General features: G+C 42.0%; 1 protein-coding gene across 3 annotated transcripts in view; it reads right to left on the bottom strand.

Moving 5' to 3' along the window:
* SCHIP1 (schwannomin interacting protein 1) overlaps positions 1 to 14,105 on the bottom strand; it is an 840,777-nt gene that overhangs the window by 631,945 nt on the left and 194,727 nt on the right. The window contains exons 2-3 of one of the 3 annotated variants that reach the window (XM_071214587.1): positions 11,884 to 11,944; positions 5,711 to 5,791 (exon numbers count right to left, since the gene is read on the bottom strand). In XM_071214587.1, the coding sequence (XP_071070688.1) occupies positions 5,711 to 5,778 (68 nt within the window). In that variant the 5' untranslated portion in view covers positions 5,779 to 5,791; positions 11,884 to 11,944. Of the gene's footprint in view, positions 1 to 5,710; positions 5,792 to 11,883; positions 11,949 to 14,105 lie in introns of all 3 variants that reach the window. The other 2 variants (XM_058295204.2, XM_058295206.1) reach the window with 2 other exon arrangements.

The following is a 14,105-nucleotide window of genomic DNA, read 5'->3' as shown; positions in this document are numbered from 1 at the left end:
TACGTGTGAAGCAAGCAGACACTCAATCACTCAGTTACACCTGCCTGCTTATGATTTTTTTTTTTTAAGGAGGTACCAGGGACCCTCTACATGTATGTGAGGCAAATGCTCAACCACAGAGCTGTATCCACTCCCCTGAATTTTTATGTTAAAGTTACTAATTAAAGTTACTGAATTTTTATGTTAAAGTTACTAAGTAATTTAAACTTTTCCAAAATTTCATTATCGCACAAGTAGACTGAATTCAAGGATGGACAACAGAGTACGACCAATCAAGTCTGAGCATCTTGGAAAACAATAGCTAACAGACATAGAGCTCTTTTTGTGGTTATTTTCCCATTTAATCCTTACAAGTGGAAGTGAGAAAGGCACTGTTTATCACAGTGGTTGGTTTCTCCTGCCCAACATTAATTTCTCCTTCTTTTGGTTCCAGCACCTGTTTTCCTTTGGAGACCTGCCAACTCAACCCATGAGCTGTGGATGGGGCAGCCTACCCACCACTGTAGAGTGCAGTCTCTGTACCAGGGCTGACCAAAGAGAGGGCTGTGATGGGTACAGCTCAAACCAGGCCAGTGAGAGACAGCTCTGGTAATTTTACTGAGGTTACTGGGAAAGCAACCTTCTCTTTCATTTGGAGATTTCTATGGTAGGATTTAATTCAGAGCTGTCAGTAGCCACTTGACCACAATGTTGAGAGAGGCCATCTGAGAATGAAGTACCACATGGAGAGCAGAGTTACCAATGAAGAAACACATGCTCACTGACCTTGTCTGATCACCTGGGCCTAGCTGTGCCTGAAGTATATCTGCCCCTGACCATTTCTGTTAGGTGATCCAACATAATCCTTTCTTACATTTAAGTTAGTTTGAGTTACGTTTCTGTCACTTGCAACCAAAAGAGTCCTGGCCAAGTTTCAGGGGGCAAGAAGACAACTGCCTGAAAGACCCAACACTTGGGCTTAGATCCCTTTGTTTCTCCTTTATATTGAACTTCTTCCTCGTGGTTCAACAAATGGAAATGGAGAGAGGAGCAAAGTGGTGGATTTTCCTTGTGGTCAACAGACTTTGAGAGGATAAGTCCAAATGTGCATTTAGAAAGTTGAGAAAATGGAGACCTGGCTCCTGCTAGAAAGGACACATGTCACAAGATCCCTGTTCCTTCCACAAGTTTACCAACTGAGGATGCAAGACCCACACACAAAATAATGTAAAATATCCCATGATGAAGAATCAAAATGATTTGTTTAGACAACAGATGCTCTAGCAAGGTAATTCTTTGGTCTCATATTTCAAATAGAAAGCCAAGATTATTATAGGTCCTCAAAAAAGCTGTTTCAAACAGAATAAGGCCATCCTGTGAGCTCTGTTCCCCAAAGTCCCTGCCTCCCTTGTCACTCTGTGGAATGGGAAATGTGGAGGCAAGTGACCAAGATCTGATTAATGATACCTAAGGGCATCTGCTGCAGGAAAGGTTTTGTTTTTATAATAAGAGGATACAGGTGCACTTGGAACTGCAGTTCCTCTTTCTCCTCTTTCCTGACTGCAACATGGATGTGATGGCTGGAGCTCTAGCAGCTATATGGCATCCCATAAGATAACAAACATAAGGGAAAGAATCACAGAGACATAGTCTTGCCCTATTAGGACACTTGAACCAAAGTTAGTAGCTACTTACTTTAGGGCTTCTTATATAAGGAAAAAATGAACCCCTATTTTTGATGCATCTGTTAGTTGAATTTTCTGTTTGTTTAAACTTTTAAATAAAGTAGGTAGATATTACTCTCAAACCCATTTTATTGAGAAATATCTTTTAAATTCCTTTGGGAATTGTCTTGCTGTTCCAGAACTCTCTCTCTCTCTCCCTCGCCCCCTCGTCTCCCCCACTTCTTTCTCGCTCTCTCTCTTTATAGAATCTAAATGTTCTTCCATCACAAAATCAAATATATTAATAAAAAGAAAGAGAGGAATTGAACATACTTTAATGAGCAGACTTAAAAGATGGTTTCCACACCAGGGAGCCAAGAGTGCCTACAACTGAAAGCAGGAGAATTGCATCCAGCATCCATGTGGAATCTAAGCTCCCTCTTGATATAGATGTGGAATGGACACAATCATTCTAAGGTCCACAGGATGGAGGAATAGAGTATGGATTAGAGTGGACTTACTGATGTTCTATTCATGAACTATTGTAATTAGTAATCGAAGAAAATGTGGCACTGGTGTGGAGAAAGTGGCCATGGTGGCTGCTGGGGGTAGGGAGTGGGAGGAAGAAATGTGATGTGGGGGCATTTTTGGGAGTTGGAGTTGTCCTGGGTGGTGCTGCAGAGACAGTTACCAAACATTGTATGTCCTCCCATGGCCCACTAGATGGAACGTGGGAGAGTGTGGGCTGTGATGTGGACCATTGACCGTGAGGTGCAGCGGTGCTCAGAGACGTATTCACCAAATGCAATGAATGTCTCAAGATGATGGAGGAGATTGTTGTTATGGGGGGAGGAGTGAGGTGAGGGGGGTGGGGGGTATATGGGGACCTCATATTTTTTTAACGTAACATTAAAAAAACAAAGACAAAAAATGATGGTTTATATTTGATAGTATCATCTGTTATTCCATCACAAAACAAATATGTTGTTAAAACATAAAAATAGAGATTACACACACTTAACAAACAGACTTTTGGATGATGGTCTGTATTCAGAGGACCCATCTTAGATCTTACTACCACAGGAGAGGTGTGACCCTGAAGGGAAGGGCAGGAGTTGGATGCGATATGGAGAGTCAGTTTCCTTCCTTTGCAGTCAGGTTTCTGTGCTAAAATCTATACTCCTTTGATGCTTGCCGTCATCTGCCAGACCTTTCTTCCAGTCTCGGCTGTTAAGAATACATTCGTCTTTATTCTTGGCGTTGGGCTGACAGTCTTCATTTTAGTGCTTTTACTCTTGCTTTTGCTTTCACTAAATTTTCTGACTTTGCTTGATCTTCAGGAAACCTGCCTTTCACCTCCCCAGAATGACTTTTCATTAATAGCCGTGCAATCGTGATTGCTTATGCCCTTTTGACACAGTCCTTGATCTTCCAAGTCTAAAATTCAAAATTACCTCTGAACAGTAGCATTCGTGATTACGGTAGTCTGCTCTTCCTGATATTTCCTTTCATTTCCACCACACACCCCACACACATTCTTCCGTGGAACCACACTCTACCCATAGCCTCTACTTCCTTGCACCACCACACACAGGCTTGCACTATTTTACCAAAGTCTTTTCATGCTGTCCTGAGACTGAGGAACCAACTGAGACCCTTTCCTGCCCCACCCCATCCCCATCCTGGGGGTCCCACTATGGCAGCTGGAGAGTGGAGGCAGCCCAGAGCTGAGAACAGACATGCTCCTCTTGTCTCATCTTTTAAACTCAGAGATTAACCTGCCAAAGTAACCACCATCCCACTTCAGGACGTGTGGGGGCTGGACTAACTAGAAAAACCTGCACTGTAGCCTGCTGCTCTCTCCTTATCAGAGAGGGAAGGGAGACTTTTCAGGAGAGCAGGTTTTATGGCATGGTAACCCTCCCTCTTTCAAACCCCAGAGGAAGGTAGATGTTCAGTGCGTTCCCACCCACAGAAGTCAGACCCTAAGAGGAGGCTAGCTTGGTTTGAAGGCAACCCTGGAGCCTGAGACAAGAACCCATCTTTCATACCTACGCCTCCACAGGTCTAAAGAACCCCTCTTGGAGGGAAGTAAGGATGGGGGTACACCGAGACCCTCCCTGCTGAGAATGCCAAGGTTGGCCGGGGAAGCTCTCTGCTGGATAGGTCCCAAGAGATGGCCACAGCAGAGCAAGGGCACAAGCCTGCTGAAAGTGCAGCTTACCATGTTGATGGGGGGCTCAGGGGAGACCCAATGGCCCCCTCCCCCAGGGTCCCAACCTGTAGAGCTACTTTAGAAGGGACGTCTGCTTTCAGCAAAACTGTTCATCATCAATGGGAAACCAGGAGCAACCTTGCTGTTCAGCACATGGAATGTGACGGGGACAGCAGTTACACCAATAGAGGAAAAGAAGAGGAAAGAGGAGAGTGAGGGAGAGTAGAAAAAGGAGAGAGAGGGGAGGGGAACAGGATATACAACTGTGGGAAAGTTCTGTGTGTGGAGGCAGAACATCGTACAAGTTAATAACCAGATTAGACAAAAGTCACTGAACTGGACTAAATTCTCTGATAGAATGCAAATTCCATTATTGGGCAAGATTGTTTTCTCTTCCTTATCCCCATCCCCCTCCAGTGGGTGCAAATGGGGTTCAGAGTTATTAGAAAAGAGAAAGCCATTCTTTTTTTTTACCTCACTGAGCTGTGACTCCTCCATCAAAGCAGTATACATAATATAAAATCCCCAACTCTCTGAGCTGGCCAGAATCAAGGGCACAGAGGGTATATTTGCCTGCGCCTCCTTCCTGGCACCTGCCACTCTGCCTCTACATATTGGAAATAATGAAAAATGAAAAAAGATCGGGGAGGTTTCCTGATCTAATTCTAGCATTCAAATTATACATTCACATTTTTCATACATCAACTTTTCTTTCCAGTGCTTTTTCATTTACTAGGACATGGGGAAAATCCTAAGGATAAAGCAACTTGTGCTTGCAGACCAAAGTTTTGTGTAGTAAAGCTGGCACACTGCTTATATAAAATGATTTGCTAGCCAGATCCCTGATTAATTCAGTAAGTGTGACACACAGCTTCCAAGTGGGAGACCACACTGGTTCCGAGCCATTCAGAGCCGTGCTTGAACTTGCCCTGGAGGGGTAGCCCTTCGTGCTTGTTCAGAGGGAAGCTTTTACTGATAACCAAGATTATCTTAGATTTAAGGGCTGAGCATTAATATTTGCTTTAATTCGACAAGACATTATAGATCTGTGTCATTTTTGTTTCAGTTCCTAAATCCAGCAATGGCTTATCGAGCTTCAAAACTCTGCATATCAAGTCTCCCTCCTTCAGGGTCACTTCTTTTCCTTTCCTTTTTTGTTGTTTGTTTGCAAATGATCAGTGATTCTGTCCAAGTTCAAACATATGTTTAAGTTCTTAGGTATGTGCTTTTCAGACTCTTAAGCTGAGTGTGTGTGTATATGTGTGTGTGATATTTTATGCACATTTTCTGGCAATTTTTATATGCACCCCTGCAAGGAAAGAAAATCAGAATGGGAGGGAGCACAGAGAGTTGGCATGTAGAGTTTGAAATCATGTTCACAGTGTTTCTGGTGTTTCTGATAGACCCCTTCCCTGCTTAAAAATAGTTCTTAAAGGTTGGTGTTTTGTTCTGTCATTGCAGGTGTAATAAAGAGATGGTAAGAAGTAGATATAATCCAGGTATTCTGAGATGGAATTGATCAAGCTGCTTAAATGAAAGACAGTGGAAAATGCTAATGGGAGTTGAAGAAACAGTCTGCAAAAAGGGGAAAAGCCAGAAGTGATGACGACATGGCAATCAAATAATTCTCTGTTTTCCAGTAGATGGTGCTGTCAGCCCAAAGCAGCTTAGTTGTAGCTTAGAAAAGGGAGGAAATAATGTAAAAACATAATATGAAATAAATCATTTGTGTTAAATTAACTTTATGTGTTATAGTGCAATTTGTCTTGTACCCCAAATTTCCAAAGTTCAGAGTTCATGAGACAAGTATTGTAGAACTGATGATTTAATGTAAACATTTGAAATAACTTACATTTTGACCTTTGATTCCAAGGGCTGTAGATTGAGGTGGTATTTTTCAATATTATTCTCCACATCCATGGCCAGCTGGTGACTAGAAGCAGAAATAATGACTCAATACAACTCTATTTTAAAATTAATAATATCTGTTCGTTGATTTTTATTTGAAAGGGCAGATACATACTCAGTTTTGCTCACTGTGATTAACATAATCTTAAATGCTCCTACTGATGAGTGATGGGTACGTGAGCGTACCACAGAAAGGAAAGGTTGCTTTGCCTTTTACCTTTGCTGCCCTTTTGATTTCTCACACCCAACTCAACAGTCATATCTAAGGTATGTATCTATTAAGAGAGGAGGAACACAGAATATTAGAGCATTTGGGGGAGAAAATATGCATACAGAGAGTGTTATAAATCCCAAGTACTGGCCAACTCGTAAGTTGTAGAGAGTATATCATTCAACCTAATGACACCACTGCCATTGAGTCTTCTTTCATTCTTAAGTTTTTTCAGAGCTGCACTATGAGCAAAACAAGAGTCTATACCCGGGAAAAAGGCAGAAGGTTTTGGACATGAGGCCATTGTCCCTAACGAGCTTAGGGATGTCACTGGTTGCTTCAATGGTCAAGGAAGGTTTCATGGAGAAGATGACACTTCAGTTGAGTTTTGAAGAATAGGCAGGTATTAAGCTGAGATATGAAAGGCAATAAAATATAAAGAGGACAGTAAGAAAAAAGCAGAGGTAAAAATTTCAAAGGCTATGTTTAGGCAATAAGGAGAAGAATTTGGTTCAAGTATAATATAAAAATAGAATAATAGGAAAGATGTTGGAGAAGACAGAAAAATTATTGGTCCCATAACATGTACAAAACATTCTCATAGACATTTTACAGGTATTATCTCATTTAATTCTCATAGTACCTTCTATCAATTGTTATTTTTCCCATTGTACAGCTGAGAAACCTGAAACTGGGTGATACTAAGTTATTTGTTCAATTCACTGTGCAGAAGAAACCATGTTAAAATTCTAGTCTTACTGCTTTCTCTACCACAAGGTATTGGTTGGAGAATTTAGAATATCAGGTTTATAAAACTTAATCCTACTGACTGAAGTTTACAATTTGTTATCATATATGAGAGGAGGTAACATATTTTAATCCCAAAACAGTTCATATGCATGTGGTAATGTGTGTGCATGTTTGTGGGTATATAAAACTGAAACAAAAGGTTCAAGAAACATTTCTCCAACTACATGGGATATACTTGGATACTTTTAAATTTTATTTCAAGATTTTTAAAAGGCTGGTGGTGACCAACCAAATTAATTTAACTATCAATGGATTGTGATCTGCAGGGTGAAAAACAGTGCAACAGGGAAATGGAAAACATTTTGGAGCAGGGAAATATGATGAATGGGGTATCCAAGGATGATCTGTGGTGGGAATGAGCATAAAGAGTGAAGGAAAACTAGTTAAGAGACTAATTTTTGAGGCCAAGTAATGAGGACTAGGATTTTGATGATTGTAAAGAAAAGCAAAATAGAAGGAAAATGTGCCGGGTGTATCATTTCTCTCCTCTTTTAGAAAGCAATAGCCCGATGGTGGGGGAGAGACGGTAGAGCAGATAAATTCTTATATAGTCACTAGGTGGTGCCATTGGCCCAAGATAGCTTTGTGGTTGTCCAGCTTACTTGCTGAAGGGCGAGGAAAGCTCTCTTTGCTCTGTGCCATTGCTATTGCAGGGTCCATTATTCATTCATCGTTAGTCACTTGTTCTACAGATATATTGAATATCTTGTAGTTATAGGAATGATATAAGGTACAGGGGTTACAATAGTGAAACACAGTCCCTGTGCTCATGCTCCTACAAACAAGATCAACATTAAATAAGTATGTACATTAAATAAATATGTACATTATTTAATATGTACATTAAATAAATAAGTGTTATGGATGCCAGTCAGAAGGAAACAGAAAGGACCTACCTAGAATGGGTGGGCAGGGAAATTCTCATTTTTATAATTCTGTGCTCATATAGAGATAATGGCACTGTAACAAGGATATTTAAAGATTGCATTAACTAACCTCCTTAATCATATATTAGCAAATTGGGTAATAGAGACATATGTAAGTGTGTGTATGGGGGAGGGGTGGAGGAGTGTTTCCTGTCAATGTACACCAGCCAAAGACAAAGCTGGAGTCTTTATAAAGAGAGAAAAAAATTAGTATTAATGAATTTACTAACTTGGGGTTGTAATTTATACATCCTTGGAAAACTATAAATTGCAAATACCTGTTGGTTTAAATCTGATGTTTTCAGTTTATTCCATTAATAATTGCCTTGGGTAATAAAGTGATTATATGTCAGTAGAATGTGTGACTTGCAATCACAGATTTCCTACCAGAGGCCCAGCTGGAGTCGATATTTACAAAGAATGCCAACCTAAGGTCTTATTTAAGTTAATAAATGATCATCCAAAACAATAGGGTCATAAGCAGTCACCTAATTAATGGCCTTACCCAATTGCTCTTCTCTGCTTATGGACACATGCCAAGCTTCACTGAGTGTTGAATGGGTGCATATGTACATAAAATGCGTGTAACTGGCCCTGCCTATGTCCTCAGGACGGAGCTATTTCCCCTCCCTTCACACTGACTGTCTATCACAAAACCCTGTCAAGCATTCAGAATAAATGAAATGTTCCAAGGGGGAATAACCGATCAACGGCTGTGACACCACTATCACTTAACTTACGGTCATTTCAAGAAGCTGAGATGATTTACATTAGCACCTAAGTCAGCTACCAGCTATAATGAAATGCCTAATCTGCACACTCAAAGTACAACCATTTTTTCAATCAAATTTGACAGCTTTCAAGGTCAAGACCCTGCTCCAAAGCAGACCAGAAAAATCCTCAAGAATTCCAGGCTAATGGGTATCCTTGCTAGGGCCGACGGCCACTGCTGCTTCCTCTTGTCCAGACAAGCTTGAAAGGGAAGCTTACCCCACAGGCACGCGTGCTTCGGAGGGACACTTTGATTCCCATCCCTGGAATTTTTCAATCATGATTGGAAAAAGTAAGCACATGAAACAGACTGGCCATTGCCAAAAGCTTTTAGCTTTCCCAGGTCTATGGAAAATGAGGGACAAGGGGAGAGCAGGGGCCGAAGCCTGCATCTATACCATCTTTACGAATCTTCCTGAGCGCAGCAAGCTGGGAAAGACGCACGTTGGTGTTAGCGAGAGGTGTAATACAGAGCTGTGGTCAATTAGCAAGAAAACAATTTTGGAGTTTATTTCCTGCATGAAAATCAATACTAAAAAACTGGCATAACAAAATTTAATAAATGAATGGGCTGAACATCACAGAGAAAACGTATCCTCGGAGAATTAAGCTGCATGAGGAGATTGCTGAATAACCAAAAGGAATCTAAAAAGCATTCAGACCACTGGTTCTCAGCCCCAGCTCCACGCGAGAGTCCTGTGAAGGAAGCTTTTAAGAAACACTGATTCCAGGCCTTAACCCCAGAGAGTCAGATTCAATTTGTCAGGGGGTGGGCTTCAGCTAGGGCTTATTTATTTTTAACAATTCCCCAGGTGATTCTAAGTGCAGCGAGGATGAAGAACCACTGATCCAGACCGAATGTCATTACAATGCTAACCTCTATAGAAGAAAAATCTTTCTAGTTTCATTGCCAAACCCTTATGTTATTTTTATTTACCTATAGGTAGTCATGGTGGTGGTGAGAGGGGGAAGGGAAATGGAATGATTTTATTCTCATTTATCCATATGAATGAGAACAGGCACAGCAAAGATAAATTAAACCCCTAGCTATGGTGGAAACTTCATTTGGTCAAAAGGGCTGAGACATTTCTTCCCGCTGAAATGTGTAAGGGGCCTCCGTGGAATCGTGGGGATGGAATGAGTCTGAGAGGCTGCCTAGTCCACACAGCCCCCAGGCCCCAGGCCAGGGAGCTGCACGGAAGGCCCGGTGCTCTCACGGGTGGCTTCCTTTAATGCCCTCCGTCAGCCTGCCAACTAGGCAGGTATCTTCATTTCTAAAGGTGAGGAAAGAGGGGCTCAGGGTGGTTAAATAAATTTTCCAGACTCACAAAGCTAGGAAAAAGCAGAAAGAGAAATCAAACCCAGGGTTTTCCACTTTCAGGAATGTTTCTGGCAGCATCCCAGACGGATGGTCATTTACGCTCTTGTGCTATTCCGGTGCCAATGGCCTCACTACTTCAAAAAGAAGTCCTTTTAGGGTTGGCCAGGCTGAGGTTTTACGAGATTTATCACTTTATTCAGTCACATTTCTGTTTCTCCATAATCCTACTTATTGGTCCTTCTGCTTTCTGGAGCAAGAAGGGTGATTTAGCCTATCTTTTATAGGAAAATTCCTTCAAAGGTTTAAGGCAAGGGTTCTTAACTTTTTTTGTTCCATGAACCCCTCTGCCAGTCAGGTGAAAACTACGGACCCCTTACTAAATCCACACTATACCGTGTATTATTTAATAAATATATCACACGTGCACCAACATGTCCCAACAAAAATAACGTTTTTTTGAACTTCAGTTCAAGCTCAGGGACCCCTGGTTAAGAACCACTGGTTTAAGGATAGCTCTTAAGTTCTAAGCTACACCACATCCTCAGCTCTTGGCCATCGTTTCACATGGTTCTTGAACACTCACCCTCCTAACTGGCCTACCCTAGTGCTTAGGGATGTCAATGTGCCTTTTAAAATGTGGTACTGGGAAGCGGATTTGGCTCAACTGATAGAGTGTCTGCTTACCATATGGGAGGTCCAGGTTTCAAACCCAGGGCCTCCTGACCTGTGTGTTGAGCTGGCCCATGTGCAGTGCTGATGCATGCAAGGAGTGCCGTGCCACACAGGGGTGTCCCCCACGTAGGAGAGCCCCATGTGCAAGGAGTGCGCCCCACAAGGAGAGCTGCCCCATGTGAGAAAAGCGCAGCCTACCTAGGAGTAGCACTGTACACACAGAGAGCTGACACAGCAAGATGATGCAACAAAGAGACACAGATTCCCAGTGCCATTGACAAGAATGCAAGGGGACACAGAAGAACACACAGCGAACGGACAGAGAGAGCAGACAATGGGGGGGGGGGGTGGAGGAGAGGGGAGAAATAAAAAATTTTAAAAAATCTTTAAAAAACCCAGATTTATGTGACTATAGCTCAATAAAACAATTATTACAAAAAAATATATGGTACCCAGAGCCAAGCATGGCACCACATGGGTTTGACGGGTCCAGGGTCCGTGGAGATTTAGGGAGTGGTGGAGAGCAGAGGCTTTGGAGGCATCCATACTTGGGCTTTGATTCCCATCTGCACCACTTACTAGCTGAATATACTTGGCCAAGTTCCTGAGACCTCTCTCAGCCTCTTTCCTCAGCTCTAAAATGGAATTAGTACATGCCCATATCAAAAAGCTATAATCAGAATTTGATTTAAAAATAAGTCTGTAAAGCACTCAGCAATACAGAACACATTATAAATGTTCAAGAAATTATCACTATTTTTTTCTTCCCTTATCTTGATAATGCATGTCTACTAATCAATTTAATGTTATGCTAATAGTTTGAGAAGCCATATAACATCATAGGCTCATGGTAATGTAAAATAAAATTTTTAAGGCTTTTATCCTCATATTGAAATCAGGATATATCTCACATGCTCTAAATGTACAAGTTTTTAAAAACCTAAATGCAAGACTTTATTTTTATCTCTGTTCAATTTCATCTCTTTTTTGCTTTTTTTTCCAGCTCAGTTTTGATCCATTCTGTAGCATTTTGAATGTTCATTCTATTATTAATCTTAGTGTTAACCTTGTGCTCTTTGCAAATTTTATGCCTGCCTTTTATTCATGTCACTGATTAAAAGCTGAAGACACGGCAGTGTTAAGCTCCAAACCCTCAGACACAATGCCAGAAACATCTTCCAGAGGTCACATAACTCTGCTAATGAGTGCCGTTTGTGTATCACATATTCAAATAGCTATGAAACTGACTAAATCTCAAATTAGCCACAATTCTGTGTCCTGATCATGATATTATGAGAAATGGTCAAATTTAGTTATTCATTTTTGCCTTGCCAGGATGTTATTTTTTTCATGCAAGCTTTTCTTTCTTGTAAACAATCTAACTTTCTTTAGCAATTTTTACTTACTTTTCAAGCAAATATTTTCCATCATTAGCTTGTTCCAAAGGATTCTGTAATCTTTTCAGTTCTTCCTGTGAAAAAGAAAAGAAGTACTTTACAAATTGACCCCATATATTTATGGGCAATAATATTTGAGGAAAATAATTAGCAAAGATGAGATAACACACCATTAAGGGTTCTGGACTTTGTGATAGATACGTGTTAAAACAAGCAGCAATTCAATTTGATCCTTGATCAAATAAGAATGCCACTCAAATTGTGTGATTTCTTTCCTCATTTAAAGAATTATTTCCTTAGATAATGCTTCCTGCGATTTCTCCAGAATGGGGATATGTTTATATGGATCCACCCACACTCTCCCCAATTTCACTCCATCACCTGCACCACATGTTTGCTGCTTGCTGGGTGAGGGGCTCTAATGGACATACTAGATTTGCCATCAGCAACCTTTCTCTCTCGTCTCTTGGTTGCTGCGGATCAGCTTGGCTGGGTCCCTGAGCACACCTCCTCCCTGCAGTCCTCCTAAGCCACGGCCACTTCATCCCCACGTGCTACATATTAAAGGGTCTGGAGGAAAGATGGGAACCCTCCTTGCTCCTCACTGCTGCTTCCAGATCCTCCCCGCTCCCCACAACACCTCAGCTCCACCAAATACAAGCCAGCAGCCTGTTATGCCCCCCTCCCCTCCAAGGCCTCTGCGGTAAAATGTGTCTCCTTTCTGGGTCCCTTCCCCTCATTCCCTAAAGCATGTGTACATGCCCCTGGCTCTCTGGGACTCATGGGTGAGGACTCTGGATAGTTTCAGCCTTCATGTGGATGACCCAACCAATCTCTGACCTCATTCTTTTGAATTCCTTCCTTCTGAGCACGTGTGTTCCAGCCTCTACCTGGGCCATCCATGCCCATTGTCATACTCTAGATCTTGTCACTAATCAGTTAAACCACCTCTAAAACTGAAATTCCCAAGCCACATCTCTGATCACCACCTCCTAGCTATCCTGCCCCTCCAACAAGCCTCTGGTCCCATTAGGGCTGCCAATCCATGACCTGACCACTATTTGATTAGCCGTGGCCTCCCTCCTCTTCCTGATTCTCTCCTGCTTGCCTGAGATTCTGTGATCCTTCATTCTAGCCACCTCTTTGCGTACCTCTCTCTACCCTCATGTCCCTGGCCCCTCTCTTCTGCTATTATTTGTGCCTGGAAAAATTCTAAATCTCACTTGCTAGTACTCTGTGCAAGTACACAAGAGAAAAACCCACCCCCATGCTGACTGGTTTCCTTTTAAATGTATGACCACACATATCAAGTTCATTGTTAGCTTTTAGTCATGCCTGGAAATCCTGCTACATTTCCATACTCCATTCAGTCTCCTGCTCTGAGACAGCTGTTTCACATTTCTTTCCCTTCAAACCTCCAACACTTCCTCCATCCTCCTCACTCTCAGCTGATGATCTTGCAGAGAACTACTCTACATGAATTTATCAACATATTTACTTCTGGGTCTGCAGACTCGACCTTCCCTCCCATCACAATGGGTGCACAATCCCTGCTCCTGTCAATCTCCACTTATAGACTACAGCTCATCCCTCCTTGCTTTTTCAGAGGCACGGGCCCTGCAATTACCTCTCTGTCCTGCCCCATCTATCTCTCCCTCTCACCTGGGTCATTTGTATCCCTGTGCAAATATTCAATAATAACTTCCACCTCCTCAAATCCTCAATAGTGTTAGAGACAACCTCCTCTTCTTTTTCAGAACACACTCTTCACTTGGCCTCCAGAACCACGTCCTCTTAGCTTTCTGCCTTTTCACTTACAGTTCCTCAGTCTCTGCTGGCTTTATTCTCATCTTCCCCATAGCTATTAATAAATGGGGTGTGCGCCAGACCTCTGCTCTCTTCTCTTCTCTATCTATGCTCATGCTTCAGGAGATCTCATCTAGTCCCATGGCTTACATTTATATTTCCAGGCTGCACTCTCCTCTAAACTCCAGTCTTGTGCATCCACCTGCCTACTCTACAGCTCCACACACATGTCTGAGAGGCATCTCAAGTTCAAAACCAAAGTTTTTATTTCCCTACATATTCCCTCTCCCCAGTCCTGCTTCTTCACCACTCCATCCCCATTTTAGCAGATGCCATTTCTCTGCATGCAGATAGGCAGCCAGCCCTAAAACCCAGAAGTCAGCTTCTGCTCTTTCTTCCTCCAAGAGTGCATAGCCAATCGTCAG

Source organism: Dasypus novemcinctus, chromosome 4 (assembly GCF_030445035.2).
Source record: "Dasypus novemcinctus isolate mDasNov1 chromosome 4, mDasNov1.1.hap2, whole genome shotgun sequence".
NCBI lineage: Eukaryota > Metazoa > Chordata > Mammalia > Cingulata > Dasypodidae > Dasypus > Dasypus novemcinctus.
The sequence above is the reverse complement of the archived record's forward strand: the minus strand, read 5'-3'. Positions and strand labels throughout refer to the sequence as shown.